Source organism: Branchiostoma lanceolatum, chromosome 12 (genome assembly GCF_035083965.1).
Source record: "Branchiostoma lanceolatum isolate klBraLanc5 chromosome 12, klBraLanc5.hap2, whole genome shotgun sequence".
Taxonomy (NCBI): domain Eukaryota; kingdom Metazoa; phylum Chordata; class Leptocardii; order Amphioxiformes; family Branchiostomatidae; genus Branchiostoma; species Branchiostoma lanceolatum.
Genome location: NC_089733.1, coordinates 14397113 through 14424392, shown reverse-complemented (window position 1 = coordinate 14424392; position 27280 = coordinate 14397113). Strand labels below are relative to the sequence as shown.

At 40.5% G+C, this 27280-nt stretch overlaps 3 protein-coding genes across 12 annotated transcripts in view; 2 read left to right on the top strand and 1 right to left on the bottom strand.

Moving 5' to 3' along the window:
* The window catches only part of LOC136446545 (poly(rC)-binding protein 3-like), a 78519-nt gene extending 67137 nt beyond the window's left edge, over positions 1-11382 (top strand). For 4 of the 9 annotated variants that reach the window (XM_066444954.1, XM_066444956.1, XM_066444957.1 and 1 more), the window contains exons 7-13: positions 2683-2778; positions 3323-3364; positions 4090-4159; positions 5301-5386; positions 6173-6222; positions 6943-7062; positions 8162-11382. In XM_066444954.1, the coding sequence (XP_066301051.1) occupies positions 2683-2778; positions 3323-3364; positions 4090-4159; positions 5301-5386; positions 6173-6222; positions 6943-7062; positions 8162-8453 (756 nt within the window). In that variant the 3' untranslated portion in view covers positions 8454-11382. The remainder of the gene's footprint in view (positions 1-2682; positions 2779-3322; positions 3365-4089; positions 4160-5300; positions 5387-6172; positions 6223-6942; positions 7063-8161) is intronic. The other 5 variants (XM_066444958.1, XM_066444961.1, XM_066444960.1 and 2 more) reach the window with 5 other exon arrangements.
* A 2693-nt stretch (positions 11383-14075) lies between these two features.
* Positions 14076-20946, bottom strand: LOC136446150 (peroxisomal trans-2-enoyl-CoA reductase-like). Of its 2 annotated transcripts, none has more exons than XM_066444460.1 (8): positions 20788-20946; positions 20255-20388; positions 19572-19737; positions 18949-19030; positions 18518-18614; positions 17581-17688; positions 16023-16134; positions 14076-14912 (listed from the first exon to the last, which is right to left on the bottom strand). In XM_066444460.1, exons 1-8 carry the CDS (start codon positions 20912-20914, stop codon positions 14830-14832), a joined length of 909 nt encoding a protein of 302 aa, XP_066300557.1. In that variant the 5' UTR covers positions 20915-20946; the 3' UTR covers positions 14076-14829. The 2 variants fall into 2 exon arrangements, with proteins under 2 accessions (XP_066300557.1, XP_066300556.1); XM_066444459.1 differs by lacking the exon at positions 17581-17688 and adding an exon at positions 17735-17845 and having other exon boundaries at positions 20788-20945.
* A 175-nt stretch (positions 20947-21121) lies between these two features.
* LOC136446071 (vezatin-like) lies at positions 21122-27114 on the top strand. The gene is made up of 4 exons (XM_066444347.1): positions 21122-21276; positions 22160-22989; positions 24722-25081; positions 25601-27114. Exons 1-4 carry the CDS (start codon positions 21156-21158, stop codon positions 26771-26773), a joined length of 2484 nt encoding a protein of 827 aa, XP_066300444.1. The 5' UTR covers positions 21122-21155; the 3' UTR covers positions 26774-27114.
* The last annotated feature ends 166 nt before the right edge of the window (positions 27115-27280 follow it).

Sequence of the window (27280 nt, the reverse complement as noted above, 5' to 3'; positions counted from 1 at the left end):
CTTGGCACCCTCAGACAGTATTTCATGGTTTGTACATTTGACACACTCGGAGGAAATTTGCCGATAATTGCGAAGTGTTGTCAGCAGGCTAGACAGTGGGTCTGCCTGGATGAAAGCCCACGGGAGATCAAGTCATTTGTTCAAACAACTTTCAAGGGTGTTATCTCACATACCAGATGATAGGTGCTTTATATTCTAGTGAGGAGAAGGTACAGCTTTTTTGTGTGTGAAAATTTCTGTTGAAATTTATACAAGTTTTGGAACCGAACACACTTATCGAGAAGAGTAGGGGTGACCCAGTGTGCTTGGCTGAAAGAGGGAACCGTAGCAAGGTCACATTGCACTTTTAGCTTTCGAAAAAGCTGTGTGATTTGCCTCAGTCTGAGCTTGGCCACTCTACAAGTGAAAAGGAAAAAAAAGTGTATCAACCTTGTGTGATCTCAGTCTTAACTAGAGTTCCACGACCTCATACCTTCGCCAAATGATTTTAACCTTTATGACTGATGTATTAGGAGTGTTTCTCGTCAATTATAAATCATATCAGTTGATTGTCTTAAAATATAACATGTCCAAAGTATGAGCTTAACAAATTATGAGATCAACAAAGAAGGTAATGCTAATATTGTTCATTAATTATGCAAATGAGGCCCTTATTAACATAATTTGATTCAACGATGTTTACATTCACATAACGTCCCGATGCCAAAAAAAAGTATTGACTGTATGAAATTGCCGTCATTTGCCAGTGTGGAATTAGAGAAGTTACTCATTAAGTATGCAAATTAGCCCACATTATCATATTTTCTATCTATAAACATTCCTCTCTTCCTCAGTTACAATTTGAATAGTGATATCATGGAACAAAGCGGATTTTTAAAGTTGCCTCATTAATTATGCAAATTAGAATCTGATTTGCATAATAATTGTCCAATCACACTAAGCATCACACAAGCTATCTACATACCAAAAATAATGACCATCCATCAAGCCCATCTTGTTATAGCATTTCCTAATTAATTATGCAAATGAGGTCTTCATTTGCATAGTTCATATCAATTAATATTCCTCCCTTCCTCAATTACATATGTCACATGTTTCAGAGTCCTATCATGGAATTTGGCGGATGTATAAACTTTCCTCATTAAGTATGCAAATTAGATACTGATTTGCATAAGAGGTGTCTAATCATGTACATCATCACTCAAGCTATCTACCTACCAAAAATCATTACCATCCATCAAGCCCTTCTTGAGTTATTCCCTTTCAAAGTCAGACGCAAAACCTGCTCCTGCAGTTCCAAAAAAGCCGCTAGGGGGCCCAAACCCACACCACTTACTCTCTGTCCAACGAGCTATCTACCACTCAAAAATCAGTTCCATAGCATGTCCAGAACACGAGATATCAAAACAGGAAGTTCCGCTGCAGTACCGTAAGAAGCCGCTAGGGGGCCCAAAATCTAATCGTTTTTAGGTCTCATCAAAACCTACCAACATACCAAATACCAAGACAATCCATCCAGGCGTTCTTGAGTTATGATGGTCCACTACAAACAGACAAACAGACAAACAGACAAACAGACAAACGCTACCCTCTGCATAACCTTCTCGGCGAAGGTAACGAAGGTAATGATGTGCTATGATGCTGTAGATCATGAGAAAGCATGTTGGCTGTACCAGTATGTTTTTCTTCAATGATGGTAGTATTCTAAAGTTGAAATTGAATGCTCAAGATGAAATCAAATCGACAAGCAGTAACAGACGTGATATTCAATACATCATCCAATGGTATGATTTGGTATTTACCTTCTTGAAAACGGAGATATTGTAGTCAGTTTGTGTGTTTGTTTGTTTGTCTTGACGTGTATTTGCAATTACATACATCGTATATGTGAATATTGCAGAGTTACAGGATGTAAGGTAGAAGTGGAATAATAGGATACTTGGAGTATTGGAAGTATGGTTCAGAGTTGAATGGTGTTATGCTTGAGAGCCAGGAAGTGATTGCACGCAGGTGGAACATTCTGAATGACTTTTGGCTACATCCACACAGTAAATCTAAAATCGTTAGGGGTTAGTCCATGGGCCAAATGTGGTGGCAAATTTTCCTTATGATTTTTGAAAAGTAGGGTGTCTTAGGAATATATTTTTATATGATAGCCGCCGCAGAGTGGTAGCTTTAGGTACCCACATAGAGCTTGTCATAACTTCCTGGCACGTTTGACCAATTGCTGATGTCACGTATCCGTAATGACATGTGTCAGTAAAGTCACGTGTCCGTAACTCTCGCGAGTTTATGTTCTGCAGTGATTGGTCATTATTGATCCTGAAGAAGGCGACAGTGGTCGTCAAAAATTTGATGCGTGAATACCTTAGTGTTGGAAGAAAGTTTAGCACTGTATTCCTAATGCGACTAGACAAACCTCCCATTGAAAAACACGTCTGTTCTTTTATATCTACTATAACCGAAAAGCGAGGAGATGTAGAATTTATCTGATGATAGTCATATTATTTTTATATCCGTTAACTGTACTTGTTTTTTGTTTTGTTGTGACCTGTACTTAGCCAAGTGTGGCAGAAATGTGCAATAAAGGTCTTCATTCATTCATTCATTATTATATTGTCATAACGATGTTTAGCCTATTGCATCAGACTCTTGTAATTTTTCTGTCTGTGTGCTTTCCAGTCTCCCCCCAAAGGTGCCACGATCCCTTACAAGCCCAGACCCGCGAGTGGAACCAGCACCTCTGGCCCTGTGGTCTTCGCAGGGGGTCAGGTAAATGTACGAACCCTTTCCTGTCACTTTGTGCATGAGGGCATGTCAGTTTGGTCTGTGAAAAACCAAGCATCGAGCAACCAGTAGAAGTAGGAGAGGTTTAGTCTGTTACCAGGTCATCCTCCCAAACAATAAAACTCACATAACACTTGATAAAACTATGGGATGACTTTTTTGTACTATAAAAAAAGTGGAAACTTTATAATGAGATTTACAAATCCCCTTCCCTGTAGAGTTTTTGAATGTAAAAAGTAACTTTTGAAATTCAATGAAAAAGTGTGATTTTTCTGATTGAAATGTAATAAAATTGATATTTTTCCCAATCCCCTCCCCACTTCAGTTGCCCCCATTTTGCCCAGAAACCAACCAACCAACCAACCAACCAACCAATTAAAAAGAACACCATAACCTGATAACCCTTGTTTACAACCTCTCCCAACCTTCACTCATTCCCTCATGCACCCAAACTTGCCTTTCCCGAATCTCCAAAATTCACCCTCACCTCCAAACCCTCGTGGTGAATCTCAATCGGTCTTTACATTTATTCCAGGCCTACACAATACAGGGTCAATACGCCATCCCTAACAATGATGTAAGTCACCCACTCTTCTCATGTCATTTTTGTACTCTCGTCCGATCAAGCATGCAGTTTTTTTAACGATTCAGTGGTGTCTGCCCATTACGGTGGTAGAACGTAGAACATTGCATGCTAGTTTTTTTCTTACGACCTTCTTTTTACACTACTGTTGTGGATCTTTTTTGAAAAGTGTACGGTAGCAGTTCGAGGTAGGTAGACTCAAGGTCACTTCTTGTAGATTCTTGTCCTTTCCATATCTGTGCTTCTCCCTCAGCCGCGACCTTTGACCTGGTGTTCCGCCTTCAAGAAAAGGAAAGAAACAAAATAACCCAAAATATGCTCGAAATATGAACTCATCCAGGCTTACCAAGAGGAGCAGACGAAACATTGGAGACTTAAATCTAAAATTGAAAAACATTCTGTTCTGAAATCAGATACACGTAGCTCCTTTACTATTCTAATACAGAAGGAAGGGTGGTTTACTTATATGAAGTGAGGTAATATGAGTGAATGAAGAGAAAGTGCAAAAAAGAATTGACATGATTTGCTGTAAGAGATGTAGAGTCTGCTTCTCTAGTCGCCTTCCTGTCTGACTGTTGAAGGTGAGTCCTCATCTCTGATTGGCTGTTACTTTGGCACACTATGGTGGATGTTAGGGTTAAAGGTCACGCAGCCACCCCCCTGAGCATGTCCCGGGCTGCAGTGCTGACCCCCCACGTTTGTGCGTTTGTGTGTTCCAGCTCACCAAGCTCCATCAGTTGGCCCTGCAGCAAACCCCCTACATCACCCCTGGAACGACCCTCCCTGCTGGTATGTACCTCCCAGCATGCTCTCTGTTTACCCCACACCTAGCTCTGCACTCCCAGCATGCCTCACTGGGACATTCTGTACTTGGATAGCACTACTTTTTTCTACACTACCCTGTTCATGTCACTCCCACCGTACCCAGCATGCTGTATTCCTTCTACAGGGAGAACACTTTGGTGGTAGGGAAGTGGATGAGTGTCTGCATGAGGTAGTGTGGGCATGCCGTGGTGATAGTGTTGCACTTATCCTAGACAATTGCATGCTGAGTTAACAAACATGCACGTATAACAGGTTACCGATGCCGTGCTAGGAACACCATTTGAAATTGTAACCAATCCCATTTTCCTCCCCCCATTACTTCATTCATATGGATGTACATTACATTAGTGTCGGTTCCATTCTCGTTATGTTTTTGGACTTAACGACGTTTCTATTACTAACGTGTTGGTGTGTGCCATCAGTGAGTGTCATTTGACTTGTCCCAATGTCACCTTCAGTTGGTTCTGTGGTAATCATGAACATCAGTGCTGCCTGAGCTTGCAGTAAATTAACATTTGCTTGGTTAATCTGTCTTGAAACACCAGACATAGGATTTCCCTTAACAAGGGTAACAGACCTTGCCTTTCAGTACCTGGCTCAGTAGCATGTCCATTCTTCATTCATGGCTTGCTTTTTAAAATTCAGATATATGGAGCCTTGTATCATGTTGTTAGTGTCTGTTGAATACATTAGAATACTAATTGTAGGACCCTTGGTATGAACACCTCCTTGGTATGAAAAAAACTAAACATGTTATTTTGCTGTAGAAATGTACTAGTAAGTGGAAGTATATTCAGTTTGTTTAGCTAAGCATTTGAAGAGACCCCATTGCAGTGAGGGATAAACCTTACTTTAAGTCTTCTTTTTACAAGATCTGCTACAATGAGCAATACTGTTTTAAGTACCAAGGACAGGTATCGCCTTTATGCAACGTTTTGAATAGGATTTTTCCTCCGTACTTGTTTCCTGGTGTGTTAATGTGACCATCTGTTTCGTGTACGTTAGTTTATCTCATGTGCAAGAACATTGATTGAACTTGTGTGTGTGTGGTAGCGTCAGCACTGTGGAGGATGACCCCTGACCTGTCAGTTTCTCTTCCCAACAGCCCTTGCAACACAGTTCGGAGTTCAGACTGCGTCTCAGCCAGGAAACCACTCCAGTCAGACACATGAGCTGACCATACCTAATGAGGTGGGCCTGCTTTACAAACTGTCAATCATACACAAGCAGGGCTGTCTCCAGCTTTAAATTTTGTTCCGTCCCACTAATTGCTTGGAAGCTGATTTTTTCATTTTCATTGTTGAATTTGTCATGCCAAGCTTGAAAAAATACATTTTCATCAATTTTATCTCATGAAATTAATATTTTGGGGACGGAAGGGGTTGCATTTTTTCCGTCCCAACAAGCAAATTTCCGTCCAGGGACAGAAGGACGGGTCCTGGAGACAGCCCTGTACACAAGGTGTAACAGTTACTCAAGCAAATGGATAAACTTTGAAAATCCAGTTGCTTGAGTAACGGCTGCCTTGTTTATCTTACTACCTGGATGTCTAACCTTCATTGACATATTGTTAATCATGAATTAGTCCTGTTGTGCATAATACATAAGTTATTCAAGCAACTGGATAGATTTTTTAAATGGTCAGATGTTTCAAATAGCATCCACTGTCTTCCTTCAGTTCCAAACAAGAGATAGTGAATGCTACTAGTATCTGAAATGTCTGACCATTTACATAGTCTATCCAGCTGCTTGGGTGGCTTTTGTGTTGTTTTCCTGGATGTCTAACTGTCATTGATGTAGTCTTGTTATGTTTTATTTACCACAAACCCATCACACTGCAAACATATATTCTGTTTTGCATTGGGTATTTTAACAGCAAACGTAAAGCGCTGTGAACACCCCTTTTCCCATGCCACCATAAAATTAAGTCCCTGCTAACTTAAGGGCTTATATTGATTTCTGTTTTTATCTCTACAGCTTATTGGGTGCATCATTGGAAAAGGTGGTTGCAAGATCAATGAAATAAGGTAAGGCAATAACTTGAATAAGGCAGGACTGGAGGTAGCGACAGAATGGTATCAATGATAATAATGATAACCTTTATTGTACATTCATGCCCTATCACGGGCTAAGTACAGGCGTATAGGTACAGAATACATGGCGATGTTCATATAATGACACACTGGGTTTCTATTACTAATCTAATACAATGGTTATAAAACTACACTAATTCATAGGTTCGGCTTCTTCTTGTGTCTTTGTGATATTGGAAATATAAGTTGAGACTTGTTTAGTATTGCATGGTCAAAAACGCATGATAAAAAGGAATTTCTCAATACTAGACATAGATTTGTTAAGCTTTTTGTATAGGATTTGTCAATCAAAGAAGTAACCATGTGGACAACTCTTTTTAGACCATACCAGCGCCTCTGAATGGAAAATGAATTTTATGGCATGACAATCTTACATGGTACAATGTATCGCAGCAAGTTTCACACAACCTTACTACAAGGCTATTCTATCCTACACTTACATGTAGAACTACAGAATATTACCGTCAACAGTATACGAGTAAAACTAATTAAGTACTAGTTACATGTATGTGTGTACATTTTTTTTGTAAAAATCAACACAATTCATGTGTACATGTATATCTATTGTACAGTATGTCTGCCGGTTTAATTTCACAATAAAATTGAGATTGAATTGCAATTGTGTTGATCCTAACATGAACTTGTACAATGCAGGCAATGTTCGGGAGCGACCATAAAGATCGCGGGAATGCAGGAGGGCTCGACGGACCGGCAGGTGACGATCACGGGCACGCCCGAGGCCATCAGCATGGCACAGTTTCTCATCAACACCAGGTGGGCCTTCCCAGCATGCCATGATCCCTTCCCATCATGCTAGCCTGTTGTTTCCCATGATACATTGCTGATGCTCCTCCATGTTAGGTTTATCTTTCCCAGTTTGTTTTTGTTACAAATTTGCTGTTATGTTCAAAAACGGTCTTCTTACCAAAGAGATCATCATTTGGATGGGTGGTAGCTGATTTTGTGGCCATCACTTGTACTCGGAGACATTTCAAAAGCAGTATTTTGGGTTCCTGTACACCACTCAGTTGGAATCTAAAGTGAAACACATGTACGACACCTGGAAATAGTTTCCTGCCACCATATTCAGTTAGGGTAGGCAGCCAAAGTTCCAATTCTGTTTAACTAAAACTAGGCCTTAGAGAGCCTTGTTGTCTAACAACCATCCAAATGGTATGACATCTCTGAATGCAGAACCAAAGGTAGGTAAAGTCTATGGTGAACAAAAGACCTTTCCCTTTCGCCCCCTTATTTTTTCTTGCAACTCCTCTAGGACGTTTCTTTCTGTATACTATTTACACCTATAAATCCTAGTACCCGTTGAGTACATTGAGTAATCTGAAGTAATATTATCACACTCCTGTGTGTGACAAGGTAAGCTGACTTTTACTCACAAATACTGCACTCACCCTGTCCCTATCTTCCTCTAATTTTATGTCTTATCAATAAGCCCTTTTCTCACAACTTAACCTTCAAGTCTTTTTAGATTTTCCCTCTTCCTGTCTATAATATATTCCCTTTATGTTGTAGTGATGAGTTGATATTGAAGACGTTTATGGCTAACCTTCTAGGCTAGACGCTTTACTGATTTATCCTGCTTTGTTGAGTATGACACCGTTCTGATATCGTTCTTACATCCTGCTCCAAGTAGACATCACAAGAATAACCTCCTCATCATATGGCTACTTTTTAATCCCATCATTGTGAATGAAAGCATCCCATTGCCATGACGACTGTTAGCATCCCTTGTTGCCATGACGACAATTACAATTCTTCCCCCTGTCACACCCCATCCTTGTCCATCCTCTAACCCCATGCCTCTAACCCCGTCCCTCCGTCTCCACCATCCTGCCCTCCCCCATGTCTCTTACAGCTTAGAGCTGGCCAAACGCTTGACCCCCGACCTGACCACGCCCACCACCGCTCCCTCCTCTACGTTGAACCCCACTTCCCTGGGGGTGGCGCAGGGTGGCACGCCCACCCCCCTGGCTGTCCCCCTCAGCAGTCTGATGTCGTTGAAACCAGTCCCGCTCCTCGGACTCGCTCAGGCGGGCTTACTAGATGCGACCAGTAGATCGTCCTACACAGCAAAAGTGAAAAACGCAACGGGGACGGGGACCTCGGGGGCGAAGAAATCCGATCGCAATAAGTTTGCACCGTACTAGAGGGGCGTAGTAGTGTATGGGAGTCGTCTGGTCATCGGGCACTACCGACAGTAACCGTGGACAACGCTCGTAGGTACTGGGTACCTAGCAACACGAACAATACGCTTGTAAACCTTCATCGCACAAAGCTGAAGTCCTAAATAGTACTATCCCAGATAACTCGTGTACAAAGTTGAACGTGGTGCTGTCTCAAGTGCCATCGTCTTGCTTTTGAGCTATGGCTAGTTGTAGTAATAGTAGAAGTAGTCATGTATACTTGTTCTTACGAACCCAGACTTAGATGTTTTGTGTCGTCACCTTGTACAGGTTTATCCCAGTCAGACGTATACGTAGCTGTAGTAAGAGTAACTCTCAGAACAAAAGAAACGTTCTCCAGTATTTTCACTACTGTAAAAAGAAGCCGGTCCACGGTTACTGTCGGTAGGGCATGACACTGTGCACCTTTAAGGTGTACTAGACATGGAGGGCAGGGATAACAAGGGTCGGTAGCTGGAAAACGGTTTACGCTCCAAACGTAACCAGTGCTACCACCACAGTGCATGTGCCATACGCCAGCATGTATTTTCTAGACTTGTATCGATAACTCTAGGGCTAGTAGCCGACTGCGTAGGTTGCTAGTTTTCTACTTTTAAACTTCACATTCCTTGAGAAAAGTTTATGGCTATATTGTGATTAAAGAATAAAAACTACTGGCTGTAAATGTTAAGATGTGCAGGGTAACCTTTTGTGATCATGATCAGAAGAAATTTTTGCATTTGTAGTGCACATAATATAAAGTGATAGTAGCACAATGAGTGATGATATGCTGGTCTTGCAACTTGAAGCAATAAATTATTACCACTGGTAACAAAGTAAAATAATGTATACTTTACCTGTAATAATGTATATCTCTAGGAATGTATTGTAAGTGGGCATTGATATGTAGAAGTAAGCATGAACTTTGTTTTTGGACTGGAGGGGTGGTGAGGTCGGACTATAGTGGTGTGTACTTGGCTGTAAATACTATGATGCCTGTGCCGTGCATGAACATATGTATGCCGTGTGTTACTCCTTTGTAGTGATAGACACCGATTGTGTTCTCACATAGAAACTTTCTCCTTTATTGTTTGTTGGTATTCAGAGACTGCTACTACCCCTCTAGAGAACTACCTCTGCTGGCAATGTTGCTGTGAATTCTTTTTTTTATTTTTATTTTTATTTTTATTATTCCTTCATCCATTCACTTCTAACAAGATGATGTTCTGTTGAAGACGTCCGTTATTGCCATTGTACCGTAATCCTGTCATTGTATAAGTAGACTGCATGGTAGTCGTTAAAGAATTGTTGATGAGACGAGAGAGGTATCATTTGTAAGTCTCCAATATGGTGTAATTTCTGGTTTTTATAGGCTGAGAGAAGAGGTCAGCGGCATGGGAGGGCTAGTCCTGTGATTTCCCCATCATGAACTGGATTACCCATGATGCCCTGGGATTACCCATCATTCAATCTGTTTTATCCATCATGCATTGTGATCAAGAAGTAATGTTGGAATCAATAAGGAATGATCTGACCAAGATTTTGATTTTAGTGATTCAGAATCACTATTTTCTTTCTTTTAGCCAATTCTGTATCCTTGTATTTGTTTCAGAACTGCATATTTATCCTGCAGTGTTGTTTTGTAAACATTGTCGGCTTGCGACCATTAAATTATGGCCAGTGTAGTGAAGTCAACTCGATTGTTCATGGAATCTTCATGTGGGACCGGCCATTTTGTTCTAATGTGTAAAACTGATCTGTTTTATGTTGGTGAATGAATATGTTAAGGATTAAGAGGAATTGGACCAATTCTTGGCAGGGTTGTTACACTTAAAGAAGGTAACAATGCTCAAGGGATGCATCTTCAGTAGTAACAGTGTCTCTGCCAGGCAAACGGCCCCTTCCGGACAAGATAGTGTGAAACGGAGAGAGTGGAACGCTATGAGAAGTCTACAACATTAACTTTTACATGGACTTGATTCTTGCTTTGTACAGTCGAATGTGTTCCTCATTATTGTTATCATTGTGGAAAAAAAGACTGCTCTTATTGCTTGTACAGGCCAAAGCTATAAAAAGTAAGCTTGCATTTTATCTATCATTCCAGCTGGTATGAGATTCTGTGCAGGTGTTTTTTCTTCAGCAGCAGAAGACAGAAGTTTTTAGAACTTGATGTACCTCCTACGGAAAAAAAGTCTGTTGTTAAGATATATACTGTACAATAGTTGTAGTAGTCATAGGATAGACAACGACTGTGAGCTTAGATGAATAAGAAAGTCACTGACATCATGGATTAATAAGGGATGTTCATTTTTACAGATTATTGAGTGATTAGGCAAGCGAAAATTACCTGTCGAATTTATCCCATTTGTTGAATGTAGAAGTCTTTTTTTCGAGACCATGTTACCTCAAGAAGCGGTATATGGACTGTACCAAAGTTCCGAGAGGGGGGGGGCAGCCGACACCTGTGCCACAGGACTCTTTAGAAGATAGATCATGCATCTATGAAGAAGTTGTTCAAGAGTAAGTAGAAGCTGAAACATTTTAGTTTTGACCGACAGTTTCCTTACAAAATTGAGTTTGAGAAACCGAACATGATCTGATTGTCTATATGTGAGACATGATATATATCATCCCTTATATCATTGTATAAACCATCAACTTTCCCTGTTTATATATTTTTTTCAACTACAACAACGTTAGTTATCTTTTCCTCAACATGGAGCCATGAAAACAAGTTTGAAGAAGAGGCTTTTCCGAAGTTGTAACTAAAGACTATAGAGTGATGCTATATGAACCCTTGTTTGTAGGTAGTTTGTACCACCTTCCCCTGTATTCTGCTGCTGGAGAAAGCGGCTGCCGAGGATGTGTATACTGGTGTCTTGGAATGACAATAAAAGCTGTAACAACAGTCAAACCCGCCGTCTTATTTTGAATGAGTATACAGCATGTAGGATTTTTGCCTGTCTTGTGTTATGAACCATAACTCCACAACCCTTCATCTGAAATGCTGTCAGCAGCTGTGAATAGTCTCATCAGGTTTGTAATTTAGTTTTTAATTATGCAAATTAGATTCTGACTTACATAATTATGTCAATCATACCCTAAGTTATCTACATACCAAAAACCATGATGATCCGTCAACACCTTAAGTTTTTCTCTTTCGAAGTTTGAAACAAAATTGGCTGCTGCAGTTCCCAAAAAAGCGGCTAGGGGGCCCAAACCTAGCCTGGAGTCCAGCCTTATTAGCTTATGTCCGCTACCCAAGCTCCGCTCCTAGCGAACGTAAGCTAATAAGGCTGGACTCCAGGCTAGCCCAAACCCGCAGGACTTACTCTCCCTCCCAAGAGCTATCTTCCACTTAAAAATCAAGTTCTTCTGCAGTACTATTGGAAGCAGCTAGGGACCCAAAATCTAATGTTGAGGTCTCAAGAAGATCTACCCACATACCAAATATCAAGACAATGCATCCAGGCACTCTTGAGTCATCATGTTGACGCACACACACACACACGAACGCTGACGAAAACATAACCTTCTAGGCGAAGGTGATAAAGCCAAAATATATTTGCCTGCAACGTTTCTGCAACCTTCCTAGACTGGCAAAACTGGTGTACTTTCCACTGCAGTGCCACTTTTTACTGCTAGGTGGCACTGCAGTGTGAGGGTTGCGGTCCCAAACGTGACACCTGTCATGTACTGTAGAACCAGTCGAAACATTGGCAAGTAACTATCTCGTGGTTATGTGCAGAGAACTTTGTTAATTGCTATCAATAGCTCTTCACTTGGTAGCTGTAAAGGATGAAAACTTTACTTTTTGTACTATACTGTACTTTTTCTCCATCATAACTCTACATTTACACGGGAAACAGCTCTATCCAACAACAACAAAGTCTACAAAGCCCTCTGCTATGTTAAAAACTAAAAAACGAATGCAACACTTGCAATCAAACCTTTCTACACACATACATCTGTCCAACATACTGAATACAAGGTATTTTCTCATAAGTACAAGTGATATTTGAAACATAAAACTTTAATTCTCATGTAGAACAATTGATGACTGATAATTGCTCCTGATGACTGATAATTACTTAATATGTTGCATGGATTGGTGCTGAATTCCTAAACATTATTTTCCAAACTGGAGATGCTAAACATCTACAAATATTCCTTTAGGAGAAAGCTATTATAACATTTCAGTAATCATGCACATTGCAAATAACAAAATAATAAAATCCAAATGTACATCTAAAACAAGCTGCCTTTGCATAGTTTTTTACCACATCTCTGTCAAATATACCTACCGAAAATCAAGACCACGGCATGACCAGAACAGAACAGAAGATAAAGAAACTGGAAATTCCTCTGTGGTACCAAGGACAGCCGCTAGGAGGTCCAAATTTGACTTTCCTCTTCTTGAGACAAATATCACCACAGTCCATACATAGCTTATTGACTTATGCTGACCAAAGTTGTCTGATTAAGCATTGCAGTTTCAAAAGCCCTGTGTGATAATCGCTTATCAAGAAACGCATCAATGATTCTCACAAAATAATTGAATCCACAATCGCACAGAAGCCTTAGTGTTGTCATAACATGAGAAGACAACGTAACGCCTCATGTGCCAGTATGGACTGGAGGTGTAGATAACACCTTTAGGGTTCGTTCCTTTGCAGTACTACCTCGGCAGTTACACCGTTATGGTATTTCTGGATTACTCTCCAAGCAGAGGACGGCTTTCGACAGGTTTTTTACATGTTTTTAGGCGTTTTTGTCGGGCTTTCTCTACTTTTTCATTTTTGTCTCTATAAACCCAAGAGACCAAAAAAAAGTAGAAAGCCCGACAAAAACGCCTTAAAACACGTAAAAACCTGCCGGAACCCGTCCTCTGCTTGGAGAGTATTTCTGGATGGGGTTGGGTTTATCGTGCTGTGCTGGTGTCAACCGCTAGGTGGTGCTTCACAGTGAAACTTTGTGTACATTCCAATATCAAAGCAACCTCAATCATCTGTTCCACTTCCACATAAATCTTAAACCAGCTGAATCGTATTATTCACTTATCTTGCTTGCCACAGCAATATCCGCATGACACGGTTCTAACACATATCTCAGACCGATGAAGGTAACCAACGCAGCATCATGTTCCTATCCTGGAAACCATACCGTCGGGAGCTCTCCGGTTTCTCTGCGGGGCTAGGAGTGATGCCCGCCCACCCAGACAGATTAACCCCCCCGAGGGGTAGTTAGCTCCCTCCTACGGTGGCGGCAAAACTACGGTGCATCCCCCTTATAGCGACGAGAAGCAGTACTCCAGTCAGAAGCTCTGAAGAAGGTGTCTGACAGACACCGAAACGTCAGCAGGTGAGATTCCTGGTTGTGAAAAAAGAAACTATACATTCTACTTCATCCTCCAAGGCTGTAGTACACTTCTGTAGTAAGGAAGGGAAAGCGATATCAAAGTGGCTTGCAGGAGACAAACTTTGTCCTATGATGACTATATATCAAGCCTGTATCATATCAAATGTGGCACACCTGTAGTACAACAATCCCTTACCAGCCATTCTATATGTTATCTCGATGTTTATCACAGAATAAGACGGAGAAAAATCACAGTTTCAAGGTCAGTCTTTGTTAGATTATAATATGGTTGGTTTTTTCAACGTTTGCATAGATTCTACCCAAGGTAAGTACTCGGGAAATGATTAACACAATTATAATTTTCTGTAGTAAAACATTTCTTGTTTTCCATATGACTATGCTTACACTGTTACACAGTAACATTATTCTTTATCAAAGGACCTTTGTTGCATACAAAATTCAATGAGTTACTTGGGGGGGGGGGTCCAAATCCAAATCTTAAGTAGTTTGCAATTGTGTCAAAGTTTTCAATTTCAAAACTACTTAAATGTCTATGGTGAGGGATGCTTTAGGGTGTTGGGGGAGCATCATTGGCTGAAATATCAATTCTAGTCAAGACATTTTCTCATATCTCACTGATTTGCTTGGATGATAGACAATTATTATATTTGAATTATTGTTGATGAGTACATACACTGATTTGGTGTGCCTATACATACACATGGCAGTAGATAAAAACTGAACATTAGCCACGAAGAACAGTATACAAAAGGTATTATCATTAATATAGTTTCTGCCTTTTGATTACAAAATACCTTACATAGCACCTTACATACTGTAAATCATTTTAAGTTTGAAAGTTTAAAACAAGACCTAGTGTAGTAATGTTATGCAAGACATAAAACATGTCACAGTATGATGAATTCGTAGTGAGAGGGAGGATTGAGGAAATAAAACCTCTGCAAATATTTCACATTTTACAGTAGATGTAGCCGTGAGGAGTTTATAGTTTAGACTTGGGGTTCCCGTCATTCTCTTCCTCCTCTATCAACTTCTCCCAGTCATATGCCGGCTGCTTGTTGTGATCTGTAAGTTAGAGTACAGTCATTTTTATCACATGGGATTCATGTAATGTGTGTCTTATTACTCTTGAAGCAGAGGTTAGGTTCTGACTGTTTTTTTGACATTTTTTTATAGGTGTTTTTGTCAAGCTTTCTATTTTGTAAGGTTTTCCTTTTGTCAAACTATGAATTCTTGTCTAAACTGATAGACAAAAAGAAAATGTGACAAGATATAATCCCCCCCCAAAAAAAAACACTGAAAGAAAACCATCAAAACAGTATGTATGGGAAAATACAATGATACAAATTGAAACTTTCTTTTCAAATTTTCGAGACCTTTCCCTTTTCTGTTAAAGGCCTCTTTTGTAGGATCGGAATAATCTAAAAGTCAAGGTTTTAGTAATCTATTTTCATATACTGTTGAATCTACCTTATCACATTACCAGCTATACTCACTGATTACAAGTGTGACGTTGCTGTGTCGTACGAAGGTGCTGAAAACCTGGGATTTGTTTGGCCGTAGACAAATACTTGAAATGTGATGGAGTGCCAAAATATGTTTTATAAGTTGTCATCATAGATAGAAACATAATATCATGAGGCAAAATTTTGTTCAGAATGTGGAAAATTTTTCTTGTTTTAGCACCAAAATCCTACAATACAGGCTTTAAAAATGTATATCATATCATGTCAACTATCTGCAAAGAGAGTCCTCTATCAATTCACATTGGGATTGCAGGGTATTTTTTTAGCAACACCTCGGGGGCTGTTGGTATATTTCATTTTCGATTTTTTTTCTTTTTTTCGATTTTTCTGAAGTGGCGATTCCGAAAACCAACAAATAGAATTGGTGTGGCTCTAACTCAAACAAAGGTAAAAATATGATAAAGTTTGACACTTTACTTAAGTCTTCAACAAAAACAAATGAAGCTCACCTTCGAATTTTCAGTCGCTCATACGTCGACTCGTGTTGAAGTAATGTATCAAACTTTATAACGGAATGTACCAACACAGATGAGCTTTCATGCTAATGTAAATGCTCAAATAAAGAGTTATTTCAACATTTGTAAACCAAACAGATAACTGTGAGTCATTCAGGTTTACTTTATTTGCCTTAGTGGCTTTCTGTACCTACCTGGGATTTCAAACTGATTCCTATACAGACTCTGTCCTCCGTCCACCTTTACTGTCTCGCCAGTAATGAAGGCAGAAGAAGGTGACAGTAAGAAACATACCGCAGTCGACACCTGAAAAAAATGAATGTTATGTTACCTTTCTGATAGCTGAGACACCACAATTGTAATATGTAACTATTGTAACATATGGCCACACCAATTTTCTTTGTTGCTTCTCCGAATAGCCTGTCCTGTTTTTCCCATTTTGAAAAAAAAGAAAAAATTTGCTCCCTATTCCCATTCACAAATTTTTACTCCCAATTTTACTATCTGTTCTTTTTTAAATTCAATAGCCACTAGAATAGATTATAAAGGCTTGCACATGCCTAAAAAGTGTGGTCACATTGATCATAAGTTGTAATTTTTCATTTATTAAAACTATTTCTCAATATCAATCCATATATTTCATGGCAAAAGGTAATTTTGTTACTATAATTATAGTAATAGATCAAAGAAAGGGGTGCATTGCATTAAAACAAGCAATACAAAGCTGAAACTTGAATAATCCTTTTATACCTTATGTTATGTTAACCCTTGTCTTCACCCCAGACTATTTGCAAAAAATTGTATTTTTTTTTTTCGCCCTGTCGCTCCAGTTTTTTTCTGAAAAAATCTGAGAATCAACAAATAAAATTGGTGTGGCCTATGCGTAGATAGCAGTGAGTAGGTTCAGTTTTATATTCTGGTATTAAGATGACTTCAACAATGTTAATTCATCTGTGGTAGTTGTGCAATATGATACAGCAGGGCTCGGAATTCATTTTTGGGATAGGTGCACCTAACCTGGAAATTCAGATGCAGAGAAATAATTTTGGGTGCACGGCATAAGATAAAGTAGAATGGCAGCAAAATATATTAACAAACCTTACTGCCTCTCTCTCTATTTCAATCTGAAATTCTAGCTAATGTTAAATAAAGTAATACATCAAACAAAGTACAACATGGTCAATATATTGCCTTTTCTGATACTTAAATTTCAAGTAGATACTGTATACTAGAATACAATATTACCTCTATTCTATAGCCTACAAATATATATAGGTGCACTGGTGCACCCAGTCAAAAATTAGGTGCACAGCTCCAATTTCAGGTGCACAAAAGTGCACATACACCCAGTATTTCGAACGCTGTACAGTGTACTTAACAAACATTTTTAAAAACTTTTTGTACTGAATACATGCATTACAACTACTATAAATTTCTTTGTACACTAACCATGCGCCACATGATACAAAGATATTAATAAAGGATAAGATACCCAAGGCAAAAACACTCCCTGATGCTCCATTTTACATACTGTAATAAACAAGCATGTTTTCTTTAACAACTAATCACTATGTACTTTCATTTATTACAATAAAATATATGTGCTTATTTCAAACATAGATGTATGAAAAAATTGTAACGTAGAGTGCACACAGCAGTGAAGGCCCTTTGCATTTCTACACTATGTGAAAGGCTCCAGCCTCGAAGTATAGCCAAAAAATGTGGACAGACATGAATTTTAAGAAAACCTACCTCTTCTGGCTTCCCTAGCCTTTTAGCAGGGATGTGTGGGATCTGACTTTGAAATATCTGTAAACTGGCATCATAATTCCTTGCTGCACTAGCAGAAAAGATGGTTCCCTGTGGAAAATAATGTGATTAATATAATAGCAAAACCACAACAAACCTCTTCTGGCTTTCCCAGGCGTTTTGCTGGAATGTTTGGAACTTCACGAAGGAAAACGTTTTCGGTAGCACTATAGTTTCTGGCGGCAGTGTCGGAGTAGATACTGCTTCCCTACGGTTGTAAGAAGGAAGAATAGTTTTTAAGAAGTTGTTAAGAACCTTCTTTCCTCACCACGAAAGTTAGACCAAGTTGTACGAGCAGCAGTAGTAGTACACATGTATCCAATAAAAGTTAGAATTAGATCCTGTAACTGGAAAGTTTGCGTGACACAAAACTTGCATATAATCAAGCAAGACTTGTACATTTTCTATGTTAGTAATCTGCAGTTTGAAAGATAGATGATAGGGGGAGCTAGCAACCAACAAACCAATAGATACTGGTGAAAACCTGACCTGTTTGTGGGAGGGAACACTGCCACTTGTAGCATCTTACATACCATATCGCATGCAAGGAAAATTTAATGGAGAACTCTCACTGGGTATTGAAGTTGCAGGGAAAATCATTACCATGACAACATAGACACACCTGACACTTTAATTCCCCCCCCACTTATTGTTTGTTGTTAATGTTCGTTGTTGGATCTGTCATTTTAAGCTTCCGAAAATTCATTGTCATCAATTTCATGTCATGAAGTTCAGATTTTTTTAATGGATGGGGTGAAATTTTTGTCCATCCCAACAAGCAAGTTTCTGTCCCGGGATGGAGACGGGTCCTGGAGACAGCCCTGACTGTGATCTATCCTTGATCCGCATGCTAATGTGATCTAGAGAAGAGTGATCTCACAGGTGCTACAGAGTTGATCCGGATCCCGTTGGCTGCCCACTCTAGCGCAAGGCTCTTTGTCAGGTTGTCTACAGCGGCACGGGCAGCCCCAGTGTGGCTGGGTAAACACAAACAACAATAAATAAAGATTTATTGATACATCAAAAAGTACAGCAACTTGAATCCGTTCAATTACAAACAAGAAATACAAAATAATTTTTTTTAGATTCCACTTACTAAGTTTTAGTAAATGAAAATCAGCTCTAGATTCACATACAGTACAGTCCAAGAGGAACTAACCAAAGATAGGTACTCATTTTCTCTTGAGTTCAGTAAGAAAATTGGTGTTAATTGCCTTTCCGAAGGGAACAACATTGAAACATGCTAGGGAATGAAACCCAGATCCTTTACATCTTAAGTCAATGAGAAAGTCAAGAATTTGTGAATTGTACCTCATCATGGGAAACCCTTTCCACATGTCGGCTATAATGTTGACAATGACTCCACCATTCTCAGCCATCCATGAGTGGTATGCTGGGGAATATTAAAAGATAAAGTGATTAAGACAGTTTAAATGACAGGATTGTGAAATCATTATAACAGATTGTGAAATGTCAATATCTTTAACTTATCAGTGCCAAGGAGTCCAGGTAATGAGACAGTCAATACAAAAGTTACTCAAGCAGCTGGATAAGTTTTGAAAAATGGTCAGATGTTTCAGATTGAGGTCATTGACGGAAGACAGTGATTGCTGTCTGAAACACCTGACGCTTTCTAAAAACTTATTGTGTTGCTTGAGCACCTTTTGTATTGAGTATTATAGTAATATAGTAAAAGCAGAAATGTTTGCGGGGATTTAATTTTGTGGTAGGGAGTAAATGGAGTGTTCGCGTAGTTTTGAGTTCTCGATTGGAACAATAGTAGCGCTACAGTCACACAATGGAACGGCTTTTCGCTGTGGCTTTAAGTTCGCTGTAAAAACCGTGAAAACTGTGAACATCAAACCACCGCGAACCGTTCTGCATTTACAGTACGCAGTTGTTAAGAAGTCTTCGTAGGATGAGGGTTAAGTCACCTTCCCTACAGCAGAGGAATGTTCCGTTAAGGTTGGTGTCCACTACAGCGTTCCAGCCCTTAAGGCTGATCTGGGCGGCTGGGCTGGGGAACTGACCGCCCGCATTGTTCACCAGGAAGTCCAGCTTACCAAACTCACCAATGGTCTTGGAAAATAGATTTTTCACCTGACAAAAGAAGAAACTATTTGTAAGAAAAAATCATACAGGCATGATAGATGATACATGCACTCATTGTTTCCAATTTGTACACATTTAGTGCTATTCGTATTGATGAAAAAGGTGTAATATTACAGTAATACTGTATTCAAATACATGTACCAAACAAGCGAAAGTAATTAGTGAAGTTAAATTCCTTCCCACACATTTTGGCATAAGGGGCCGTGCCCATCTCCGTCTCCATGTCTATAGCCCTTGGGCCAAACACTTGTGTAAGCAAGTTACATGTACTGCCAGTCCACTGGTAGTGGTGTGTGTTAAACTACCATCTCATAATTAAGTGCTGATTGCAAAGCAGAGGAAGCAGTATGTACCATTTTTTAAGTCTTTGGTATGCTCTGGCTGGTTTGCACCAGTAACCCCTATATTGCAAAGCAAGCTCTCACTGAGCTGTTGTACGGGTCTAATGTACAACTGTGTCTTATAAAAACAAGTAACTACAGAAGTGGCCTGTAGCTTAACTCACATCCTCCTCCTTCCTTATGTTGCACTGTAAAGCCTTGACTTGCGCAGGGCTGTCTGTGGGGATGAGAGAGGACATCTCCGCCGCCGCTGTTCTAACCTTCTCCTCACTACGGGACGCTATCACCACTTTGCATCCTGGGGAAAAAAACAAATACGGTGAACATAAACGGGAGTTTCAAGATTTGTTTTGAAAAATATATTGCTTATACAAGACATATTCTATGATACTCTTGGCTTTTTCTAAAAAAGACACATACTTTCTGTTTATGTCAGTCAACATCTCGGTCAACAAGATGGGTTTACTGAAGGTTCCAAAATGTCCGGCCCATGACGTCACAAAGCAATATGGCGGCACCCATTGCCCAAAGGGTAAAACAAAATAGGTTTATGGTACGTTAAACCTGTAATAATTACAGGATTTACTCGCATGTGACCCAATTAATATTTAACAACAAAGTAACGCCCCCTCCCAACATACAAACTGAAAAAAAAAATTGGGTAATTCAATAACAGTCCAGATGAATGCTTCCATACCTAGATACAGCAGTTCTTGAGCTATGGCCTTCCCTATCCCTGTTCCTCCTCCCGTTACGATGGCGACTTTGTCCGTAAAAAGTCCTTTTCTGAAAGCAGAACGAACTCGCAAACCTCCGGCCGCCATCTTGGACTTTGACCTTTTACCCAGCAAGATAGTCCACTTTTAAATATAGGGAGTTTTATCAAAATATATGTTTTACAACATCATGTATTATATATCTTTTGGTATTATTTCCATACATATTATAAACAATATATTTTGAGTTTGAAAATTCTATAATATTTTGTCACAACTTTATAATGTTACCATTATATGAGTAGAAAAGTAACCCCTACAATTCAAAATGTAACTCTCCAAAAGCAAGATGGCTGCCTGCACGGAAAAAAATCCGACGAGCGAAGAAGACTTCGACGAAGATGTTGTTTTTGAGAATTCTCCCCTATATCAACATCTTCAAGATGTTGGTCAGCTGGACTTCGAAGTCGGTAAGTTCGGATTGGTTTATGTTATTTCAATAAAATTAATTTCCAGTGTACATTTAAGTATTTTATTGAGGGGGCGGAGCTACTTGTCAGATCACAACAGCTGAACGTGTGAGATGTTATTTTGACGAGAGTAGATGCCATAAAATCAAATAAATAGCATATTCACATGTTATGAATCACACTGATTACCACACAAGACAGCTACATTTAAATCACAACGCTTGTTAACATTTTTCCAGTAGGCCATCGTATCCCTTCAACGGTACGTGAAAACCTTCCCCGAACTTTTCCGTCTATTTTTAGAGTCGCACGTCCCGGATGACATTACCCTGCCCACAGTTGTTACATTCTTCTTCACGGTACACTAAACTGTTACCAAGCCCGCATTATCATAGCTGTTCCCGTATGCTCTAATTTGGTGATCTAACGAATACTTAAAACCCTCACGTGTTTAGTTTCTGAAACCCTTTTCCTTGAGCGAATTTGTTAAGGTTACATCTAGAGTTAATCGTTTTAAATCTCAGTTTTTATGAAGAGTAGTGAGCTCGAGTTGATGCACCATTTATAGAAAGAGGAGGAGCATTACGGGATTATCCTGCAACAACCCAACATCACAGTGTGGTGAGAATTGTCCTTCAGCATATTTCACAGGCGTGAGGGCAGGGACTTTATGGGCATTTGTAGCCTGGTGTTAGCTAGTAACAGATGTTGGCATTACCAAAAGGAGCAGAGCCCTAACCAACAGAATTCCAGCCTCTACCCAGAAGTAGGTCAAAAGCCCATATTTATGTGCATGTACTAACTGGTAGGTACATATGTAGGCTTCCTTTGGTCGCTATTTTTAGATGCGTTTCTGATTGCTTTTACATACGACTCTTTGCAGGGATGACAACATCAAAATGTAAACCGGAGGCAAACAGCCTGGCAAGAACACAAGGGAACCAGTTCAAAGGTGTCGTCATGTCGCTTCTAAGAAACATCCTCGGATTTCTCATCCACGTTGGAACGTTTCCAAAGAGGCTGTTAGCAGAGGTCGAGCGAGGTTACGCCAAGCAGTACGTCTCCTTGTTGATCCAATCCAAGCTTCTGCTTGACGACGACCACCATTTTCTTCAGCTCTATGATCAGGATACCTTCAGTGGCGATGACGTCAATACGAACTGGTTTCTCTCAGCAGATACGCTGAAGCTGGAACAATTCTCGACACATTTCGGTGCTGTGTTAGTCCTAGCAACTGCTCTGTTCCTCCAACAGAATTGTTGGTTGGTTTTAACGTTGCTGGTGCTGCCGCTAGCTCTGTGTATAATCAGCTGGTTTACGTTGTTTGTCAGAAGACATCACGAACATAAATCAAGTCTGACCTTGTTAAGGACGTGGTTGTGTGAAGGCGAGAAGTGCGTTTCCCTGGCGAGAAAAAGCTTCCGCCACATCCAGGAGAGAGAGCTCGTGGCGCGAGGGTTCACGATGGTACACGGACAAGTTCCCTTGGAGAGAATGATCCACAGTCGGCTGTGGCAGAGTCAGCAGCAGTGCGTGTCGTTACGAGCGACGCTCGTACGTGCGACGGCGGACATGATACAACAGCACAGAAAGGCGGTGCTTCAGTTGTTACAAGACCATCCCCTGAACTCAGAAGTAGACAACACCAACAGTTACATCAGTGTGATACCACTACAGGAACTGACCAATCAGCTTCTGAATGATACATCGCAGGTTTGTACTTATCTTATAGACATCGATCACAAGGACTGTACAACATTTCAACTAGGCTTTGCAACTCTCAAATGTCAGATGAAATTATGACTTATTTTTCTATAAATTAATCTGGATGGCCTGCTACTCCCATACCATGGCTGTCTCCAGCTTTAAATCTTTTCCGTCCCACTCATTGTTTGATGTTGTTGATTTTTGTTATTAATTACGTCTGTCATTTTAGGCAGATGAAAACACGTTTCCATCAATTTCATGTCATGAAGTACAAATTTTTAGATGGAGACAGGGTGTCTAGTATTGCCTTGTTGCAATTTAATAAAAATGAAAATAAAAACTATTGTCTGTCTCAACAAGCAAATTTCTGTCCCAGGATGGAGGGATAAGTCCTTGAGACAGCCCTGTCCCATACCATGAAAGAGGACACTGGAAAGTGTTTAGCAACCTCCAAATTTTTACTGTACATCTTTCACGTACAAGGACAGCTTTCATCAACCATACCGTACTAGTGTCATACTTGAAGCTGAAATATGCAGTCATTTACTGTATGTCCCCTAATTACTGCACACCTTCAGCAAGCATGCTCTAGGTCTTGTTGTATTATTTTCATCTGTCAAACTTGTTAAGCTGTTGTGTCAATTGAACATATTTGTAGATCACAAGTTGCAGTTGTCTGATCATAACTTGGCAAACGTTCAGTTGTTTGTGTAGTTACCGGTATTAGAGGGAATACAGTAGACACACTAGCAGTATTCAGTGATGTCTAACTGTGCTTGCTATATTTAGACTGATAGCCAACAGCTGTGACCACTACTGCACATGTAGTTAGTATGTAGAGGTCGAGGGAAATATGGGTATGTGGTTGTCTCAGATTGATAGAGAATGTGTCTGGCTTACTTATAGCGTAGCCTCCTTCGAAGACTTGCTGGAATGGCGGCAGATGTATTTGGGGGAGGGGGGTGACGCGATTTCTTACACGGGCCAAGGTTCTCTAATGCCGGCAAGGGACTTTCGCCCGCCGAGGGACGACCGGATGGAAAGGCGGTCGTCCCTCGGCGACATAACTCCTTCGTGCCTCGGCGGCGAAAGTCCCTTGCCGGCATTAGAGAACCTTGGCCCGTGTAAGAAATCGCATCATCCCCCTCCCTTAAATATATATGCCGCCATTACAGGAAGTCTGCGAAGGAGGCTACTTATAGCTGGACAGACTAACAGATGACTATGACGTGCTTGAAATGCTTGTGGCCAAGGATGATACATTGATGTGAAGTTTTGAAAGAAAGATGACTATGAATGATGATACATTGATGTGAAGTTTTGAAAGAAAGATGATTAAAATGGATTGTCATTGTCATAATCATTATCATTACAAGATTAATAATGGCAAAGCAATACTCAAGTTTACACTTCTAAAGTTCACTGAAGCTGCTTGCATCATAGGGGGATTTCGTCTTTTCCACCAACATTCAAATGGGTCAAGCACTAGCCTACTTTCAAGCACTACTAGTAGCCTACTTTGTGCAAACGTGCAAGCATTGAAACGTATATCTAACATGTTTGAACATGTTCATATGTTGGCAGAAATGATGTCCTACAGTTTTTGTGATCTGCAAAAGTTGTGTCTATCAATGATTTCAATTGTACATAACTTTCTTGTATTTATAATGCACACGTATATACATTGCTAACCCACTCAATTGAACACATGCCCCCCTCCCCCTCTGTGCTATCACAGGTAGAAGTGAACGATGACAACAGTTCACTGAAGTCACTGAAGAACCTGGTCCAACTGCAGGCCGACCAAGTATCCGAGTTTGTCCGTCGACTCGCCCTGTGCTTCTCACCCTCCACTCACCACACGACCGGAGCCATCCACGGAGGAAAGGTCATCACATCCTTTAAGAAAACGCTACAGAAGTTGGGAGCAGTCTCAGAAAGTGGCGCAAGTGTCTTGGAGAAGCAGTTTGACTTTCAGACGAAGTACGGTGTGGCGAAAGAGCAGGAGAGAGTGTTGAGACCTGAAAACAGTCCGTTGGTGGGTCTGCATACGGCAATCCACAGTCTTGGACTACACCTACAAGTCACCATGTCCAGGGTGGGTATGCACTTGTGGGGTTCAAGCGACTCCAACTGACCAGTCTAACTGGTCTAGACCTTTTAGCCTAGTGGTTAAGGCCTGTGATCTGGCTGCCCGGTTTCGGCGTGGGTTCGAATCCCGGGGGCCAGGAGACTGTTCTACTCGCTTCTTTGTTTCACATTGTACAGTATACTGGAAATTCCTGTAGTTTTGCGGTGGTTTTATTTTGTGGTAGGAGAGAAAAGGAGGTTTTTGGCAGTGTTAAAAATTTGTAGTTGAAACAATTCTGTAGTACAGTTACTGTAGTAAAAAGTCAGACAACAGAAACACATTCACAGAGTCATGAATTTGCGGTGGAGAGCTCCCCGAAAATCAAAAAAATGTAAAACCACTGCAAAAGTGTAAAGATTAATTGTTCATATGATCATGCTAAGTTTGAAGTATAAATCAAAGTATTGATTTTATGATTTAACAAATATAGATGTAGTTACATGTTTATTGATGATTATGTATATTCATGGTGCTCTGTTTTCTCAGGTGAGCTCCGTTGAGGACAGCATTAGTGCAGCTATGGACGCCCCCCGGCAGGATTGGACTGAACTGCAGCAGGCGGTCACAAAGCAGCTGCAGGAGGTGGAGACACAGCTGCAGGCCTGCAAGGAATGCTGGGAAGAGGGCTCCAAACAACTCCAGAACCTCGACAGCGCGGCGGACAGGGTTTGTCCTCACGTCGACTCTGATTCCGAGGGCGAAAAACCAATCAATAGCAGAACGGTTGATGACGTTATTTCCGTTCTACTAGTTTCTGCAGATGCGAATGACGTCATAGGCGACCCCCTGATAGAAGAGCAAGTATTTGAAGCATACATCAATGAAGAACACAATGCTGTAGATGGGAACGGGTATGATCCTATGTTGACTCAAGAAGAAAGGGAACAACAGAAAAAGGAGAGAGCTGAAGCCAAGAAGATGGTGAGGGAACTACAGAATGTTTTAACTGTACGGAAGCAAGAAAGGGAAAGGAAGAACAAGGGAGAACAAGAAGAAACTGAAGAGACAGGGAATGATCATCCTAATCTCTTAAATGAGCTGACTGAGAAGACGAATATTGAAGAAGTCTTAAATGATGTAAGTCTAAGACAGCAGTTAGAAGACCCGGGGCAGAATTATGTTATAAGACATTATTACAGTCCCGTCATGTCAGACGGGAGTGGCCGAAATTCAAAAAGTACATCATTTGACGAAGATGATACAGACATGGCTGATAAAATCAGGCAGGTAGCACAGGACAGAGAGTCACATTTGTACAACGCTTCGCAAGAGGATGGAGCAAACCATTGTGAAGTCAATAGGGGAGTGGAAGATGACTCTACTGCCTCCAGTAAACTTCTCAATGGGAAGATAGAACAGGAGGGTAGTGGATCATATAATGGAAACCAGGATAGGAAAGGACAGAACCAAGATGACATTGTGGTTAGGGATAGATTAAGGAAAGCTGGTGATGCCAAATTGTCTGTAGGTAACAGTGACCGGGAATGTTTGCCTGGGCAGACTGGGCTTGGAGGGTGCTCCTTCCAGGCTAGCCTGGCAGCCCAGGCCGTGGCGAGGTCGCGCCAACTGGGACTGGGGGCGGCCATGCTGCAGGAACAAAGCTTCGGGGACGAGGAAACATTCGGTTCTGACAGTGATGATGATAATGGTGGAGACTAGAAGGGTTATGCCCCTATGTTCCAACACCCACTAACTAGTCTCTACTAGACTGACTATGTCGGTTATAATGAGTAATATGTAATACTAGTAATATGTCAGGGGAGTTTGGTCACCAGAGGTTTTTATTTGCCTCCAAGGGGGAATGTTAACCTTCTCGCGGACTGATTCTCCTGGCCAATTATTCCCTTTTTTTGCCGAATTCTACGATCTGTACCACCGTATATGTAGGAAGGCCTGGTGGAGCCTACCACCTAACCTATGATTCTGACATAGGGGCGTCAAAATCTAGGGGTGTTGGAACATAGGGCTGCCCCTGACTAGAAGAAATTTGTGTTGTATTATGTAGACAATGTTTTCAGCCAATCTTACAAATTCCTTTGTCCAACTGGTAGCCATATTTTGAAATACACATACTTAAGTCTTTCCTACCAGTACCAATGGTGCTACTTTCCTAGATAGCTTAACATGCTTTGTAAGTTACATACGTACTGGAGCCTGGGTTACATA

Bases quoted from the DNA above. Each gene is read 5' to 3' on its own strand.
- LOC136446150 (XM_066444459.1), bottom strand. From the start codon at position 20,914: ATGGCGGCCGGAGGTTTGCGAGTTCGTTCTGCTTTCAGAAAAGGACTT. The intron at 19,031-19,571 runs GTGACTTAACCC...AATATTCCCCAG, and splicing joins ATTCCTCTGCTGTAGGGAAG to CATACCACTCATGGATGGCT. The intron at 16,135-17,734 runs GTTTGTTGTGGT...CATTTTTTTCAG, and splicing joins GCCTGGGAAAGCCAGAAGAG to GTGTCGACTGCGGTATGTTT.
- LOC136446071 (XM_066444347.1), top strand. From the start codon at position 21,156: ATGGCTGCCTGCACGGAAAAAAATCCGACGAGCGAAGAAGACTTCGAC. The intron at 21,277-22,159 runs GTAAGTTCGGAT...GACTCTTTGCAG, and splicing joins TCAGCTGGACTTCGAAGTCG to GGATGACAACATCAAAATGT. The intron at 25,082-25,600 runs GTGGGTATGCAC...CTGTTTTCTCAG, and splicing joins TACAAGTCACCATGTCCAGG to GTGAGCTCCGTTGAGGACAG.